General features: G+C 42.2%; 1 protein-coding gene across 1 annotated transcript in view; it reads right to left on the bottom strand.

Annotated features, from left to right (window-relative positions):
- Positions 1-19,325, bottom strand: part of HFM1 (helicase for meiosis 1) — a 114,357-nt gene that overhangs the window by 19,762 nt on the left and 75,270 nt on the right. The window contains exons 30-31 of the mRNA XM_062193435.1: positions 2,889-2,969; positions 2,529-2,644 (exon numbers count right to left, since the gene is read on the bottom strand). Coding sequence (XP_062049419.1) covers positions 2,529-2,644; positions 2,889-2,969 — 197 coding nt within the window. The remainder of the gene's footprint in view (positions 1-2,528; positions 2,645-2,888; positions 2,970-19,325) is intronic.

The raw sequence follows: 19,325 nt of genomic DNA on the forward strand, positions 1-19,325 counted from the left end.
CTCTTCACAAGCTGACTTCTGCTGAAGCCCATGCTTACCACATTGAAAGCCACTGCAGTGGACTGGCCTGTTGGGTCTCCTTGAGGCAGATCACTGTACAGATCAGCCATTAATAGGCCTGCCACCCATTGCTTCTGATGCCTAGCTTTCTTTTCCTCCTGGTTTGTGTTAAAGCAGACCAGAGGATGCAAGTCAAGGGAGTGCCCGTGTCCCATCTCTAATCTTCGGTGGCCTGAACTACAAGTCTATAGTCACAGGCACATTCTGTAGTAGTTTTTCTAAGGTAGACAATGCCCATGAGGAAAATTATATTCTCACTTTAAAACTTTCTTTCCCTTTGGTCTGCTTTTCTACTTATAATTGAACTCAAAACATAATGTATTATTTCAGTTCCTTTAAAGATCTTTATCTGTCTCCTGCCCCAGAAACTCTGCATATTGTTTGTGTCTGGAATATTTTTCTATCTTTTCCCATCACCATTTTGATACTCTACCCTTCCATATTTGACTTATTGTGCAGTTCTCAATTCTCAGTTAGGAATCCTTCCTTAGCCCACCAAATTTGAATTGGAGTACACTTTCTATCTGAACGCAAGTATCTTATATTTCTGTCACAGACTCATATATCACACTATATTGAAAAGGCCTGTTTACTTTTTTGTATTCTTAATTCAGTTATTTATTCTATGAGGATTAGAAATAAAACTCTTACTCATCACTGTATTTTAGCACCCTGACATATTCTTGGTGCTCACTGAATATGGAAAGAAGGAATAATAGGGGGAAAAAAGGAAAGAGGGGAGGAGAGGGGAAGAGAAGCAGGAAGGAAAGAAAGAAGTAAAGAGGCAGGGAAGGAAGAAAAGAAGGAAAGAAAGTAGAAAAAGAAACTTATGCTACTAAAACATTCAGAAGGTGGTGACCATTTCAAACCTCACGCCTCTCTCTGTTTCCCAACATTCCCCTGTTTTAGCTTAATGACTCAGAATTTTCACTCTTTTTTTATTTTTTGACAGGCAGAGTGGACAGTGCGAGAGAGAGACAGAGAGAAAGGTCTTCCTTTGCCGTTGGTTCACCCTCCAATGGCCGCCGCGGTAGGCGCGCTGCAGCCGGCGCACCGATGGCAGGAGCCAGGTGCTTCTCCTGGTCTCCCATGGGGTGCAGGGCCCAAGCACTTGGGCCATCCTCCACTGCACTCCCTGGCCCAGCAGAGAGCTGGCCTGGAAGAGGGGCAACCGGGACAGGATCGGTGCCCCGACCGGGACTAGAACCCGGTGTGCCGGCGCCGCAAGGCAGAGGATTAGCCTAGTGAGCCACGGCGCCGGCCTAGAATTTTCACTCTTAAAAAAGTCTTAGAGGGCTGGTGCTCTGGCGCAGCAGGTTAATGCCCTGGCCTGAAGCATCAGCATCCCAAATAGGCCCAGGTTGGAGGCCTGGCTGTTCCACTTCCGATCCAGCTCCCTGCTGTGGCCTGGGAAAGCAGTAGAGGATGGCCCAAGTCCTTGGGGTCCGGCACCCTCATGGGAGACCTGGAAGAAGCTCCTGGCTCCTGGCTTTGGATCGGCACAGCTCCGGCTGTTGTGGCCAATTGGAGAGTGTGAACCATCAGATGGAAGACTTCTCTCTCTCCCTCTCTGCCTCTCCTCTCTCTGTGTAACTCTGACTTTCAAATAAATAAATTTTTTTTTGAAAAAGTCTTAGAAAAGGGATTTTCTGGGTTATGATGACAGGTTTAAGATAAGTCTGCCTTTGACTTAGCCTACCAAGCAGTAAAACCCTCATTCCTTCATCACTTGTTCAGTATACATATAGGTGCAAGAATCAAAATCAGGGGCCGGCACCATGGCTCACTTGGTTAATCCTCCACCTGCGGTGCTGGCATCCCATATGGGTGCCGGGTTCTAGTCCTGGTTGCTCCTCTTTCAGTCCAGCTCTCTGCTGTGGCCTGGGAGGGCAGTGGAGGATGGCCCAAGTGTTTGGGCTCCTGAACCCGCATGGGAGACCAGGAAGAAGCACCTGGCTCCCGGCCATTTGGAGAGTGAACCAACGGAAGGAAGACCTCTCTCTCTCTCTCTCTCTCTCTCTCTCTCTCTAACTCTAACTCTACCTGTCAAAAAAAAAACAAAACAAAACAAAACAAAAAACAAAAAAAGGAATCAAGAACCAATGGAAGGAAGACCTCTCTCTCTCTGGAAGACCCCTCCCCTCCTCTCTAACTCTACCTGTCAGATGTCCAAGCCAGATGGAGTCAGGAAAGGACAAGAATGCCCAGATTTAGTTCCTGAATACTTTCCCCTTTTCTCCCTTCTTGGAATAAGGGGAGAAAAAAGGGCTGATGAGGAATGGGTGGAATAAATATGTATCAAATGCAGATTTAAGTACTGATTTTCAATAACAGTAAATTTCCTAGTCAATCCCACAAGTAATTAGTTCAAAGTATACATTAGGTATCTACCTAATTGGTATTTAGAACAAAGAATATTGATATATAACCAATTACAGAACACAGGAATAAGTGTTATCAAAATTAACCTTGAGTCGTTTAACTGGAGGAAGAGATGAACAGGCATTCCTGTTTCTTAAATCAGATAAATATGAAGAAATTGGTGAGTCTCTAATTTCTGATTTCTGTGCAACTCCAGTTTTACCTATGAAAAGAAATTTTAGATTCTTCAGGTTGAAATTCAGGTACTGTTCATATAAAGCCAAATTTCTTCAAATTTTCAAATCTAATATTTATTTTTTAAAATGCTGTCCAAAAAAGAAAAATTCTTTGATAGCTATAAGTTGCATGATATAAGTATCATGCATAGATAATTAGGATGTCATTACTATTCATGAAAGATCCTTCAGTTTCTAATGCCTGAAATAAACTTGTTTAACGAAACTCACAGCAGTCATGTCCACATGTTTGTTTATTTTTACAAGGATGATTACATTCTCGGTTCCCAGGTTTTTTGCAAGTAGTCATTCCTAAATTAAGAAAAACAAACTCATTTATTACTTTATTATTATGAATTTAATATAATTTTTCCAGTCTCTTTTCTTTTAGTACAAAAAGATTATGATGTTCATATTTCCTCAACTGTTAGCCCATGTAATTTTTTTTAAAAGACGTATTTATTTATTTTTAGAGGCGGAGTTACTGAAGCAGAGAGGGGGATGGTCTTCTATCTTCTGGTTCATTCCCTAAATGGCTGCCATGGCCAGAGCTGGGCTAATCTGAAGCCAGGAACCTGAAGCTTCTTCCTAGTCTATCACATGGATGCAGGGACCCAAGGACTTGGGCCATCTTCTACTGCTTTCCTAGGCCATAGCAAGAGCTGAATCAGAAGTGGTGCAGCCAGGACTTGAACTGGCACCCATATGGGATGCCGGCACTGCAGGCTGTGGACTTTACCTGCTATGCCACAGTGCCGGCCTCAGCCCATGTAATTTTTGAAAGATATTTTTGGTAACAGCCCCTGTCTCACTATTAGCCCCATCCCCAGCTTTTTGTAAGAAAAATCTAGCCTCCTATAAACTTCTCTCAACCTCTCTGGTTTAAATAGAGCTAAATACAGAGAATATTAGTAACTTCTGCCCTGAATGGGGTAAGGACAAGAGTGGAGTTTTAAAACTTTTCTTTGTTTTATACTTAAGCCCGAGAACCCTGAAAGAAGCAAATTTCATGATACTTTGATGACACAACTGGCAACAGTTAGTAAATAGGGCGTCAAACATATTTAATAGATATTAGAAATAAATGCTTTAGGGAAATAAGAAATTTGCTCATGAAATCACAGAAAGATTTCTCCCAGCTTGACTATCTTCAGCTAAAATTAATACACTCAAATATATATTTCTTTTATTATATTTTAAATAGTTTTTTTGTTTGTTTGTTTTTGTATATTTGTTTTAGCTCTTGGTAGAAACAATAAAGAAAGGAGAGATTTGAATTGGTTAAGGAATTGATTAAGGAGGAATCAGAAGAAGATATTTTAGGTAGAGGACATTAATACTCAAAGGCAGCAAACCAAAGATTATAGGAACCAAAATCAGCTTATTTTTGCTGGAGCATAGATTTTCTGTGAACAAGAAATGTTGGAGTAAATGACCAAGCCTTTTTGGTCATTTACTCTCAATTTGCAGTGCCATTCTTCAATCAGCCTTTTCAAGTCACAGCACTTCTAGACAATGGATAATATTTGTGTGGTAGCCTGGAGTAAATGCATGAAACTGCTGAGCTGATAAGCAATAGTCTGGTTACTTTGAGGGCTGAGCAGACCAAAGTATTGGGTGCTGATAAAGTAACAAAAAAGTCCCTGGCAGTTGGAAGTTAGCTAAACCAGTGTTCCCAGTTGAATATAAACAACTATTTTTTTTTTTGAGGATATAAATAATGCTCAGACAAGGCCGCTCTGTGATAACAGTAGCAGAGACAAGACTATCATGCAGTTATTTCTTAAACTAGGGATAATACTCAAGAACCACAAAAATAAAGAAATATCCCCCTCTTCTGGCTAACACAGATGAGTGCTAGTTTTTAAATCTTCCCACTCCCAAATAAAATGTATCAAAATACCCCACTTCACTTTATGAGAGCACACTTTCTAAAACTGAACTCTGCTTTTCCTAAACTCTACAGAAAGAATCAGTCAGAAAAAGCTGAAATTCTATAATAAGCTCCTCTCAACTCTCTACGATGATACCTTGTTCTGTTGATGCACTCTCATTTGCTATAGTACAGAAATAAACCCAACTTTCCTGAAATAAAGGTGCTTTCCTAGTGTCTCTGGCTGAAAGGCTTTGGATATACTTAGATTATTTCCCTACTTAGAAATGTTAGCTATTTCCTACCACCAGCAAAATTAATTCCATATTTGAGGTCCTGCATAATCTAATTCTAGACTCTCTTTTCTAGCACCCATAATAAGCACAAATCCATCAAAAACATATTCAACTGTCATTCTTCAAATAATCCCATGCCTTTCTGTGACTGTGTCTTTGCTACTACCTTGGGAGACTTTCACCTATTTGTCTATCAGAAGTCTATTAATTTTCAAAGCAACTCAAACAGCACTTTTTTTTTTTTAAAGAGATTGATTGTGATCACTTATATGAAGTGATTTCTCTTTCCTTTGGGTCCATGTGCCATTTGTTTTGTGGCTCTCACTTACTTTGTACTGTTTTTTATTTAATATATTCACAGGAAAAATACAGTAGTAAAGTACAAGGCATAATAAAGATTTTTATATGGGCTTTCATCTGAAAACCAACAAAAAAAACCAGAATTAAAAATAATATTTGTTCTGTTTACCTCACAAACAAAAAGATAAAATGAAATTAAGTATAAAAGCATTTGTAAATCAAGTGATAAACTAACATATTAATGTGTCATATTTACTACCACATTACCTCAAGATGATACAAATAATATAAAGTTAGAATTGTTCTAAATGCTATAAAGGAGAGGTACACTGTACCTTGCGGGAACAGTGAGATTGTCTTGGTCAGGAGGGTTGGGCAGAAGACTGGAGGATGGTCCAAGTGCTTGGGCCCTGCACCCCATGGGAGACCAGGAGAAGCACCTGGCTCCTGCCATCGGAACAGCGCGGTGCGCCGGCCGCAGCACGCTACCGCGGCGGCCATTAGAGGGTGAACCAACGGCAAAGGAAGACCTTTCTCTCTGTCTCTCTCTCTCTCTCACTGTCCACTCTGCCTGTCAAAAATAAAAAAAAAAAAAAGAAGAAGAAGAAGAAAGGCAAAGAGGGGGCCAGTGCTGTGGCGTAGTAGGCTAAGCCTCCGCTTGCGATGCCAGCATCTCACACGTGCCCCAGTTTGTGTCCTGGCCGCCTCTCTTCTGATCCAGCTCTCTGTTATGGCCTGGGAAAGCAGTAGAAGATGGCCCAAGTATTTAGGCCCCTGAGTGGGAGACCTGGAAAAAGCTCCTGGCTCCTGGCTTTGGTTTGGCTTGGCTCCAGCCGTTGTAGCCATTTGGAGAGTGAACCAGCGGATGGAAGACCTTTCTGTCTGTCTCTCTCTCTGTGAAACTCTACCTCTTCAATAAATAAATTTTAAAAATCTTTAAAAAAAAAAAGCAAAGAGGTAGGAGAAAGTGTTTTAGGCAGATGGGATAGCATGTGTATATATGCTGAAGCTTTATGACAAGGGGAAGCACAGCACACTGGAGAAATTGAAAGAAGCTCAGTGTGACTGATACTCAGCAAGTAGGAGAGAACGCCTAAGATGAGATTGCAATTACAGAAAAGGCAGCCTCTGTTTATAGAACAGCTCCATCGTGGCACCCTGACAATTGCTTGTCTCCATATAGGCTTTGTTGGTAAGACTCAACTGTTGGCACAATGTCCTATGAGCCTCCTCATAACATGGAAAAATGGACAGTCTTGTGAGGAACTATCAAAGGCCATCTCTCATCTGACTCCTTAGCTTGCAAGAGGCTCCCTATCTTGGGTAAGGTTGCCATCGGGCAGTTGCTCATTGCCTTCTTTATCCCAAAGACATGGAATTCCGTCCCTTTCAAATATAGCTGAAGGCTATAAAACTGTCTAGCTGCAGCCTAGAGTTCATTCCTCAAAAACAAAGCGACTCACTGCTCATACTGTCTGTCATCTGACCCCTTTAATTCAGTGTAACTCTGTGGGGTGTGAAAAGTTGATGCCAACCTGATCTTGCTTTGCTGTCTATGTAAGTATTAAACTGTCTAAATCCATTTGGTTTCTTAGCAGCTGCCATTGCACTGCTGTGTAGGGGGACTTGACTATGTGACCATATGGAACTTTGTAGGGCATGTTAATGATTTAGATTCTAAATGCTAGTACTTAAACAAAGAGGAGGCATAATCAGATTTGCATTCTGAAAAAAAACCACCCTATGGAGTATAATATAGAAAAGAGATTTGAGATAGGCAAGAATGGATGCAAGAAAACAAGTTAAGAGGCTAGTATGGAAATCTAGATAAGAAAACAACAGTAACTGTCTCGAGGGGTGGTGATAGTAGAGTTGGAGAAGATGGAATTATTTGAGAGATGTGAAGAAAGCAAAAATATTTTAAATACAGAATCAAGCAGAGTGCTTTTGTTTCTTGAACAGCATATTGCTTTCCTTGGAATTTTGTCTTCCTTGTCTTCTACCTAATTTTTATCTTTTTTTTTTTTTTTTGTGACAGGCAGAGTGGACAGTGAGAGAGAGAGACAGAGAGAAAGGTCTTCCTTTTGCCGTTGGTTCACCCTCTAATGGCCGCCGCGGTAGCGCGCTGCGGCCGGCGCACCGCGCTGTTCCGATGGCAGGAGCCAGGTGCTTATCCTGGTCTCCCATGGGGTGCAGAGCCCAAACACTTGGGCCATCCTCCACTGCAATCCCTAGCCACAGCAGAGAGCTGGCCTGGAAGAGGGGCAACCGGGACAGGATCGGTGCCCCGACCGGGACTAGAACCCGGTGTGCCGGCGCCGCAAGGCGGAGGATTAGCCTGTTGAGCCACGGCGCCGGCTAATTTTTATCTTTTAGTATTTTTTAATTTTAATTTTTTCATTTTATTTGAAAGACAAAGACACACACACATACACAGACAGAAAGAGACAGAGATATTCAATCTGCTGGTTTACTTCCCAAATGCCCACAACAGCCTGGAACTCAATCCAGGTTTCCCATGAAGGTGGCAAGGACCCAATTATTTGAACCATATCCTGGTACCTCCCAGGGTATGCGTCAGTAGGAGGCTGGACTGGAAGTGAGGAGTAAGGATTCAAATCAGGCACTCTGATAGGGATGTGGGGATCCCACATAGTGTCTTACCTGCTGGCCAAATGCCTGACCCAACTCCACTGTTTCAAGAATAAAGACCAAAAAATGGAAACACCTCACTTATGCATTCCCTTCATAGATACCTCCTTCCTTAAGATCTTCACCCTCCTCCTGATGTTATTGAGGAATGTCCTACAGCTTCATCCTAGAGCTGTCTTTCATTTAACTCCTGAGATTAAGCTACTATATCCGGATTGATCTTTTTTCTTTCTTGATTAATTCCCTCTTTTTCTGTTGCCCATTCTCAAGCAACTGCCTAAGAACTGACTGTGAGAATTAAATTTTCTGAATCTTTGAATGTACTAAGGTATATCATACTTTCACATTTAATCCAGAATTTCACTGGGTATAGAATAGAGGTTAAAAATAATTTTCCCCTGGAATTTTAAATCCATTGTCCTCTAGTAACCAATGTTGCTGATAAAAGGACTACTGCAACTTTGATTTTTGTTCCCCAGAAACATGATATTCCATCTCTGATGGAATGTTACAATTATGCAGTTTATGGACCTTCTTTCATTCAGCCTAACTAGCATTAAGCTGTTAATTTATATCACACATCAAGTCTAGAACATTTTCTCTTTTTTTGGGGGGGGGGGGGGTGGGGGGGAGCTCTGAAAAGAGCCTTTGGGGTCAGACTGCAAGGGAGCACGAGGGGGATGTTATGTGCGCTCCCCGCGGATGCGGTGCGTGAGCTGGATGTCCTTGGGCATGATGGTGACGCACTTGGCGTGGATGGTGCAGAGGTTGGTGTCCTCAAAGAGCCCCATGAGTTAGGCCTCGCACGCCTCCTGCAGTGCCATGACGGCAGAGCTCTGGAAGCGCAGGTCCGTCTTGAAGTCCTGCGCGATCTTGCGCACCAGAAGCTGGAACAGCAGCTTGCGGATCAGCAGCTCGGTGGACTTCTGGTAGCGCCAGATCTCGCGCAGCGCCACTGTGCCGGGCCGGTAGCGGTGCGGCTTCTTCATGCCGCCCGTGGCCGGCGCGCTCTTGCGGGCCGCCTTGGTGGCCAGCTGCTCACGCGGCGAAGGCGCCCGTCGACTTGCGCGCCCTCTGTTTCGTGCGAGCCATGGCGTGTATCCCTGAGCAGTTGGGAGAATCTAGAACATTTTCTTAACTTATTTCTTTTGATTTGTTTGTTGTCTCTATTAAATATTAGACTCCTAGACTTCTCCCTTTGTCTCTTATATTCTGTTTTCTTGTCTTTTTGCTTTCATTTAAATTATACTAACTTTATATTCTAATCCTTTAGTTTTTTTTTTTGTTGTTGTTGTTAAATATTTATTTATTTATTTGAAAGTCAGAGTTATAGAGAGAGGAGAGGCAGAGAGAGAGAGAGGTCTTCCATCCGATGGTTCACTCCCCAATTGGCCACAATGGCCAGAGCTGGGCCCATCCAAAGCCAGGAGCCTCTTTCGTGTCTCTTACATGGATATAGGGGCCCAAGAACTAGGGCCATTCTCCACTGCTTCCCCAGGCTACAACAGAGGGCTGGATTGGAAGTGAGCAGCCAGGTCTAGAACCGGCACCCATTATGGGATGTCAGCACCACAGGCGGTGGCTTCACCACTATGCCACAACACCAGCCCCTCTAGTTTTTGTTGTGTGTGTGTTTTGTTTTTTGTTTTTGTTTTTAATTTGGAAAGAGTTACAGAGAAAAGGAGAGACAGAGAAACACTAGTTCACTCCCTAGGTGGCCACAAAAGTCTGCTCTGGGCCAGGCCAAAGTCTGGAACCAGAAGCTTCATCTTGGGCCATCTTCCACTTCTTTTCCCAGGCCAATATCAGGGAGTGGGGTTAGAAGTGGAGAAGCCAGGACACAAACTGGTGCCCATATGGGATGCAGTTGTAGCAGGCAGCAACTTTTCCTGCTAGGCCACAATCCTGGTTCTTTTTTTTTTTTTTTTTTTTTTGACAGGCAGAGTGGATAGTGAGAGAGAGAGACAGAGAGAAAGGTCTTCCTTTTTGCCGTTGGTTCACCCTCCAATGGCTGTTGCGGCCGGCGCATCGTGCTGATCCGAAGCCACGAGCCAGGTGCTTCTCCTGGTCTCCCATGGGGTGCAGGGCCCAAGCACTTGGGCCATCCTCCACTGCCTTCCCGGGCCATCCTGGTTCCTCTTTTTTTTTTTTTTTTTAACTTTTATTTAATGAATATAAATTTCCAGTGTACAGCTTATGGATTACAATGGCTTCCCCCTCCCATAACTTCCCTCCCACCCGCAACCCTCCCCTATCCCGCTCCCTCTCCCCTTCCATTTGCATCAAGATTCATTTTCAATTCTCTTTATATACAGAAGATCAATTTAGTATAAAGATTTCAACAGTTTGCACCCACATAGAAACACAAAGTGAAACATACTGTTTGAGTACTAGTTATAGCATTAAATCAAAATGTACAGCACATTAAGGACAGAGATCCCACATGAGGAGCAAGTGCACAGTGACTCCTGTTGTTGACCCAACAAATTGACACTCTAGTTTATGGCGCCAGTAACCACCCTAGGCTGTCGTCATGAGTTGCCAAGGCTATGGAAGCCTTCCAAGTTTGCCGACTCTGATCATATTTAGACAAGGTCATAAAAGACAGAGTGAGGATAGTAACCAATGATCCTAAGAGTGGCATTTACCAGGTTTGAACAATTATACAGCATTAGGTGGGGAAGAGGACCATCAGTACACACAGGTTGGGAGTAGAGCCATTGGTGGTAGAGGTTATGAATACAAAGGAATGAGGCCCAAGTGCGCTAGACAGGGTCTAGAACAAAGGACAGAGTCATTATTAGAGGAGCTAAGCAAGGTGCTGTCTAAGCTACAATTAAGTTTTCTGATTGAGAGGCAAGTAGAACCTGATAGAAGGGGCTTGATAATAATCTGGTAGGCTTTAGGCCTTGTAAGTTAAGAGGCCCAGACCTATCTATCTCTTCACATGGGGTACATCCTAAGGGAGGTGTGAACCTCCTAGAGGAAGGCACTCTGTTGACTTTCATTACTTGGCTGGCCTGGGAGGAGAGCTGGTCAGGTAAAGGCAGGGGGCATCTCTAACAAGAAATTTACAGTTCTGCCTGCAATGTTGCTGACCCTACTTGACCATCCCCTCAGCTGCGGTGGTCACTTTGGAAGTTGGGCTGAGTGAAGGGCTTTTCAGCTTAGAGCCAATAAGATCTGTGGCTCTGACCTGGGCATCCTTCGACTCCAGGGCAGGTCCATTTCCAGTGATCCAACTCTTGGCAGAGCTGCCAGGGCTCTTCACAAGCTGACTTCTGCTGAAGCCCAGGCTTACCCTGGTTCCTCTTAATCAATTTTTACTTCCCTGTGCTTGCTCTTGTTCTTTTTTATGGTATTCTATTCCATTTTTTGGTTGCAATTTAATTTTTAATTTCTATGAGATTACTAATTAAAGTTTTATGTTGTTTCATTACATTTCTAAAGTACCCTATTGCTCTTTCATGCACTTATTTTGGACTTTCACATGTTCTACATTGTCCTCAAATGTCTGATCATCCTTAGTTATCTGCCTATGAAGTATGACTATTGTATCTCTATTTCATATGTGAGAAAATGAATTCACAAAGAGGTTAATGACATGGAAAAGGCTGTACTGTTAATAACTAGCAAATTTGATTCTAGTTCAGGTAGTCTAATTCCAGAGCCTGATCTCTCAACCATTCGGATTCCCTTGTTATACTAGCTGCTTCAGTTTTCCCCAAAGGCTTCATTTATTTAAAAAAGGAACTATTGTTTAGTGGAATGAGATTACTAGCAGGAAATGCATTTCAAATTGTTTTTGCAATAACGGGTATGGAGCTCTAGGATGACAGCTGTAGGACATTCCTCAATAACATCGGGAGGAAGGTGACGAGCTCAAGGAAGGAGGTATCTATGAAGGGAATGAATGAGTGAGATGTTTCCATTTATTTGTCTTTATTCTTAATCCAATGATTTCTGAAAGGATGCATTTCTAAACATTACCACAAGATGGTGTATAATGACTACATACATATATTTGTTCCCAATACTGGAAACTAACCAAGATCTGTAAGTCTTAACAAGCTTCTGAGAGCTTCCCCAATTTTAAGGTATAGTTGGCAGGTCTTGTCAGGAATGAGACCTGTAAACAAGTTTGTTTAGAACACTAGCATATGGATATTACTTAAATGTTACAAAAACTTCTTGCTATATTTCTGTAATTAGAAGTGCTTCGGCCAGCGCCGTGGCTCAATAGACTAATCCTCTGCCTGCGGCGACAGCACACCGGGTTCTAGTCCCAGTCGGGGCGCCGGATTCTGTCCCGGTTGCCCCTCTTCCAGGCCAGCTCTCTGCTGTGGCCAGGGAGTGCAGTGGAGGATGGCCCAAGTGCTTGGGCCCTGCACCTGCATGGGAGACCAGGAGAAACACCTGGCTCCTGGCTTCGGATCAGCGCGATGCGCTGGCTGTGCCGGCTGCGCCGGCCATTGAAGGATGAACCAACGGCAAAGGAAGACCTTTCTCTCTGTCTCTCCCTCTCACTGTCCACTCTGTCAAAGAAAACAAAAACAAAAACAAACAAACAAAAAAAACAAAGTGCTTCCCTAATCCCTCCCTATATATCCCGAGAATTGTCTGAATTTGTCTTATTAACAAACACAAGCCTACAGAGATAGATGCTTAGAAAAATAAGATTCTCAGAGAAAAATTAACCTAAGTTGTATTTTTAGGTATATTCTAAAGTTAGCAATTCTAATACTTTACCACTATCAGAATGTAAGATCAATATAATTTCATAGTTTTGTCACTTATTATATTACAATTTTTAAAGCCCCCCGTTCCAAATACTTAAAGAAATTTATTAATGATATCAGATAAAAATGTATTGAAAAATATGCTTTCAAATGACTTTAATAGTGTCATAAAGGCTGTTGAAACAAGGGTCATTACTCAAAAGATCCTGAGAATATCAAGCATCTCTGTCACACTTAAACTCACATTCCAATTGTAAATTCAAATAATTTGGTCTTTGCGAAGCTAGGAATGAATTTTTTGTTGTTGTTGTTTTTCTTTGACAGGCAGAGTGGACAGTGAGAGAGAGAGAGAGACAGAGAGAAAGGGCTTCCTTTGCCGTTGGTTCACCCTCTAATGGCCGCCATGGCTGGCGCGCTGTGGCCAGCGCACCGCGCTGATCCAAAGGCAGGAGCCAGGTGCTTACCTGGTCTCCCATGGGGTGCAGGGCCCAAGCACTTGGGCCATCTTCTACTGCTTTCCCAGGCCATAGCAGAGAGCTGGATCTGAAGTGAGACAGCCAGGACTAGAACCAGTGCCCATATGGGATGCAGGCAGAGGAGTAACTTGCAACATTGTGCCAGTCCCCAAAACCTATATTTCTAATAATGCATTTAAAAGATAAGAAGTCTCAGCGCCTAAGCTAAACATTCTAAGAACTGGCCTAAACATCTTAATTTTTGTTTCTACAACTAGAAAACTACTTTTTTACTGTTGCATCTTAAAAATATCACAGATATTTTCCCTCAAATTCTACAAAAATTTTTCTCTTGAAACTTTAACCCTATGTGAATATGCAAGAAACTACCACTAAAGAATGTTTTTAAAACACTGTAGGGATGGCCTGCGCCGCGGCTCACTAGGCTAATCCTCCGCCTGTGGTGCCGGTAATCCGGGTTCTAGTCCCTATTGGGGCGCCGGTTCTTTCCCAGTTGCTCCTCTTCCAGTCCAGCTCTCTGCTGTGGCTCAGGAAGGCAGTGGAGGATGGCCCAAGTGCTTGGGCCCTGCACCTGCATGGGAGACCAGGAGGAAGCACCTGGCTCTTGGCTTCGGATCGGCGCAGCACGCCGGTTGTACCAGCTCTTAGGGGGGTGAACCAACGGAAGAAAGACCTTTCTCTCTGTCTAACTCTGCCTGTCCAAAAAAATAAAAAACACACTGTAGGAAGGGATAGGCATTATAGTGCAGTGGGTTAGGTCACTGCTTGGGATGTCCACATCCCATATATCTTGTATCAGAGTGCCAGTTAAAGTACCAACTGCTCTGTTTTCAATTCAGCTTCCTGCTAATGCTTCCTGGAAAGGCAGCAGATGATGATCCAAGTCCTTTGGTCCCTGCCATCCAGGTGGGAGACCCAGATGAAATTCTAGGCTCCTAGCTTTGGCCTGGCCCAAACTGACTGTTATAAGCATTTAGGCAGCAAATCTGCAAATGGAAGATCTCTCTCTCTCTCTTTCTCTCTGCCTTTCAAATAAACATTTTTTAAAAAGTTGTAGGAAGCATGAAAAGAATTTCCAATTATCTTATGTTCACTAAGGTGCACATTTTTGTTTTTACATACAGTCCTTTGTTTCAGTTACTGAGAAAGAAAATAAAAGTAGTATATGCACTTTTTCATAATATGCATTTTCCATGAACTTTTTGAAGACCTTCCATATGCATGGATTTTGAAATATTTGCACCAAAATACACTTAGCAGAATTCTACTTCTATAAATTTTTTGAAGCATCACTTTAAGTTATGATTAAGGTATCTTTATTTAGCGATATGTGAATTTGCATAGAAAAATCAAATTACTCAATCCAAGTGTACATAAATTCATAAGACTTGGGATGGGTGTTTATATAGAGGTACAAAAAAAATGTGTGTTTGGTAAAAGTTATTTGTCTGCTTTCCACAGGGTTGTGCAGCAAATGAAGGGAATTGTTGCCCTTATAAGAAGGTTCATGCTAGTAGAAAGTATAGCAGACATTCTAACTTTCATAGCAACTACAAGTTACAGAAACAATTCAAACTACTGTAAACAAAAAATGGTGGTGGATAGGCGAAATATATGAACAGGTATCTCACAGAATCCAAAAGTAGCCATGCAACTAGGCTTTAGGAGAGACTAGAATTAGGAAATGGAAAAGTCATGGGAATCCCAACTCTCGCATTCTCACTTCTCTTTGTAACTCTCATCCATAATCCTGCACATAATCCAGCCATGTGGTGGCTCTGAGTTTACATTATCTTAGTGCAGTCCTAATCCAAAATGGCCTTTCTTGAGCTGAAGTATTTCCTTCCTTCTGGAAATCTGAATTTGGGACTAAATGAAATAAGGTCACCCTGGTTCCTGATAATTTCTGCAGTCAGGAAAATAGTGACCAGAATGGAGATTTGAGGAGAATGTGGTATAAATAAGATAATTGGGGCCAGCGCTGTAGCATAGCAGGTAAAGCTGCCTCCTGCAGTGCCAGCATCTCATATGGGCGTTGCTCTACTTCTAATGCAGCTCTCTGCTATGGCCTGGGAAAGTAGTGGAATATGGGATGGCCCAAGTCCTTGGGCCCCTGTACCCATGTAGGAGACCCGGAAGAAGCTCCTGGCTCCTGGCTTCAGATCGGCCCAGCTCCAGCTGTTGTAGCCAATCGGGGAGTGAACCAGCGGATGGAGGATCTCTTTCTCTCTCTGCCTCTCCTTCTCTCTCTGTGTAACTCTTTCAAATAAATAATAATAATAATAATAAAAAGATAATCAGTCTACTTCTTTGATATGGGAGTCAGTTCTAAGAGGAAGAGGGTCATCAAAATCTAGGTAGAAACTCTTCTTTTTTCATATACAAATACATATACCATGAGATTTTTTTTAAGAAAAAAGAGAAGTACTTCTGTCAAAATAAAAAATAGTGTAGCATCAATAATGGGGACATTAAAAAGCATTTTATTGGTTTACAATATATTTTCATACACTTTTTTTCATTTGCTTATTAACACAATCATTTAAGTAGATATTCCTCCAAATTAATTCAACAGACACCTAGGGAAGGCCTACAATATAATACTTTCAAGATATATTTTGGAGACAAAATGATAGGATATGCTGATATATCAGATGTGGGGTTAAGGGAAAGAGAGTAATCAAGAATCCTAGTTCAGGGCATGAGCAACTTGTTGTATAGATAACCACTAGTTTATCTATATCTATATCTATAGAGAGAGGGAGAAAAGAGAGAGACAGAATACTTATAAATGCATGGCACAATGAATTCTCACATACTGAACACAAATTTGTAACTTAATACCTAGAAAATGTAACAATTATCAGCACCCTCAGATGCTATCCATCTGCTGCACTTCAATCACCTCTGCCAACTATAACCCTCATTCTGGTTTTTAAAAGCACAGATTAGCATATTAGTTTCCTGGGGCTGCCATACCACACACTGGGTGGCTTAAACCAACCAAAACTCATTCTCTCACTGTTCTGGAACCTAAGTCTGAAATCAAGGTGTGAGCACTTCTGAAATCTCCAGGGTAGGGATCCCTCCTTGCCTCTTCCAATTACAGATAGTCTGACATTTCTTGGATTCTGTCTTTGCATGGCTATCTGGGGAGTGAACCAGTGGATGGAAGATTTCCCTTTCTGTAACTGTGACTTTTGAATAAATAAATAAATAAATAAGAAGGAAGGAAGGAAGGAAGGAAGGAAGGAAGGAAGGAAGGAAGGAGGGAGGGAGGGAGGGAGGGAGGGAAGAAAGGAAGGAAGAAAGGGAGGAAGGGAGGGAGGGAGGGAGGGAGGGAGGGAGGGAGGGAGGGAGGAAGGAAGGAAGGAAGGAAGGAAGGAAGGAAGGAAGGAAGGAAGGAAGGAAGGAAGAGAGAGAGAGAGAAAGAAAAAAGAAAAGAAAAAGTTTGCTGCGGCTGGCATTGTGGTACTGTGGCTGATCTGGCGCTGGGCAATGTGGATTCAAGTTCTGATTGCTCTGATTCCAATCTAGCTTCCTGCTAATTCATGTGGGAAAACAGAAGATGGTCCAAGGAATTGGACTCTTCGTCTCCATCTGGGAGACCAAATGGAGTTTCAAGCTCCTAATTCTGGCCTAGCCCAGCTCTGACCATTTCAGGCATTTGGGGAAGAAACCAGCAGATGGAAGAGCGCTCTCTCGCTCTCTCTCTCTCTCTCTCTCTCTCTCCCTCTCCCTCTCTCTTGCTGTAATTCTGTTTTTCAAATAAATAAAAATAAATTTTTAAATAAAAGAAAAAGACCCTGTAGAATTCTGTTGGGTCATTATAACACATTTTTTTTTTTTTTTTGACAGGCAGAGTGGACAGTGTGAGAGAGAGACAGAAAGAAAGGTCTTCCTTTTGCCGTTGGTTCACCCTCCAATGGCCGCCGCGGCTGGCACATCACGCTGATCCGAAGCCAGGAGCCAGGTGCTTCTCCTGGTCTCCCATGCGGGTGCAGGGCCCAAGCACTTGGGCCATTCTCCACTGCACTCCTGGGCCATAGCAGAGAGCTGGCCTGGAAGAGGGGCAACCGAGACAGAATCCGGTGCCCCGACCGGGACTAGAACCCGGTGTGCTGGCACTGCAGGCGGAGGATTAGCCTATTGAGCCGAGGCACCAGCCTATAACACAGTTTATTCACCCACTAAACCACTGATGAGTTTTGGCTGGATTCTAGTTTAGGGCTCATACTAATAGCACTACTATTAGTAGTGCTACAGAGTATGTATTTTGGTGAACGTACATGCACCCTTTTGTCTGGTATGTACCCAAAAAGGGAACTGCTTTTTTTTTTTTTTAAGATTATTCATTTATTTGAAATAGTTACAGAGAGAGGGGACACACACACACACACACACACATATATGGGGAGGTGGGGAGAGGGGTAGAGATAGAGATAGATGGATAGAGAGAGAATTGATTTTTCTATCTGCTGATTCACTCTCAAAATGACTGCAATGGCCAGGGCTAACCCAGCCCAAAGCCAGCTGCCAGGACCTTCCTCCAGGTCTCCCATGTAGGTGGCAGGGGTCCAACTATTTGGGCCGCCTTCTGATGCTTTTCCCAGGCCACTAGCAGGGAGCTGGATCAGAAGTGGAGAAGCTAGGACACAAACTGGCACCCATATGGGATGCTGGCATCATAGGTGTCACAGGCAGCAGCTCTACCTGCTATGCTACAACAACTGCCTCAGGAAACTGCTTTATCATAGAATATGCATGTTAAGCTTAATGAATATTGATAATTTTCCAAAGTGGTTCCATCAATACTCACATTAGTGATGAGAGTAATTGCTATTACACATCCTTATCAATACTTGGTGTTTTTCATTTATGCTCTTTTGATGATTGCATAGTGGTATCTCATTATAGATTAATTTTTACTCCCCCATTGTCTAATGAAGTTAAATATCCTTTCACATGTTCTTGACTTTCTGGATATCCAATTTTGTGCCCCTTTTCCTAATAATTTTTTTCTTATATGAATTCTTTGTGTATTATTATGTACAATAGTTCTTCGCCAGTGTATTCATTTGCTGAGACTGCCATAAAAGTGCCATAGATTGACTGACTTTAACAACAGGAATTTTATTTTCTCACAATTTTGGGAGCTACAGATCCAAGATAGTTATTGACAAGGTTGGTGTATTAGTCAACTTTTTGTTAACACTTTTCATTTCTATGACAAAAAACCAGAGGAAGGATAACTTTATAAGGAAAAGAGGTTTATTTTTGGCTCAAGATTATAGTGTACAAGGTTTAAGAGCTCCATTTGGCAATGACTTTCCTGCTGGCAGAGCCCTGAGGTGGTATAGAGCATCACATAGCAAGAAAGAAGGGGCACACATATCTGTGTCTACGTGATCTATTACAAAGCCATCAGTATTCAGTCATATGGGCTCTAACCTGACAACCTAATCCAATCTAATCACATCTAAAAAGCCCTACTCTCAAACACCATAATCAAATTAAGTTTCTATCTTTTTAGTACCACTAACATAAGATCTTATGGATGAAATGCCTGAGTCCAAGGGATAAATATTGAAGCCATAGCAGTTTGCTTCTTCTGAGGCATCTCCCCTTGGCTTATGAATAGCTCTTTCTCTCTCTCTCTCTCTGAGTCTTCAAATAGCTTTCCCTCCACATGCATCTGTTTCCCAATTTGTTCTTGTTTTAAAAAAGTTATTACTTGAGGGACATAAAAACAGAAAGAGACAGACATAGGAGCTCCCATCTGCTGTTTCACTCCTAAATGTGCACAACAGCTAAGGCTGGGTCAGACTTAAGCCAGGACCCAGCTCAATTGCGGGTGGCAGAAACCTAATTACTTGTACCATCACCTACTGCCTTTTTTGGTGCACATTAGTAGGAAACTATAATCAGCAGCAGAGCCAGGATTCAAACTCAGACACTCTGATATAGGATGTGGGCTTCTCAAGAAGAGTTCTAACTGCTGCCACAAATACTCATCCCTGATATTCTTTATGTTATTATAAAAAATATTTTAAAAATCATGGTTTCTCTTTTTTTTTACTGTTATGTAGTAACACAATTGATTAATGAAATTTTAATTGAATTATAATTCCTACCAAACCATTTGTCCTTTAAAAATGTACAATTTAGTGGATTTTTAGTGTTTAGTGGATTTAATAATTTAGTGGATTTTCATTGCCCAAGGCTGGGCAATGGTCAACATTATCTAATTCCAGAACATTATCATTATCATATATACAAATCTCCAGGTATTTCTTAGTAGTCACTCCCTATTTTTTCCAACCCCCAACCCC

This window comes from Lepus europaeus, chromosome 5 (genome assembly GCF_033115175.1).
Source record: "Lepus europaeus isolate LE1 chromosome 5, mLepTim1.pri, whole genome shotgun sequence".
NCBI lineage: Eukaryota > Metazoa > Chordata > Mammalia > Lagomorpha > Leporidae > Lepus > Lepus europaeus.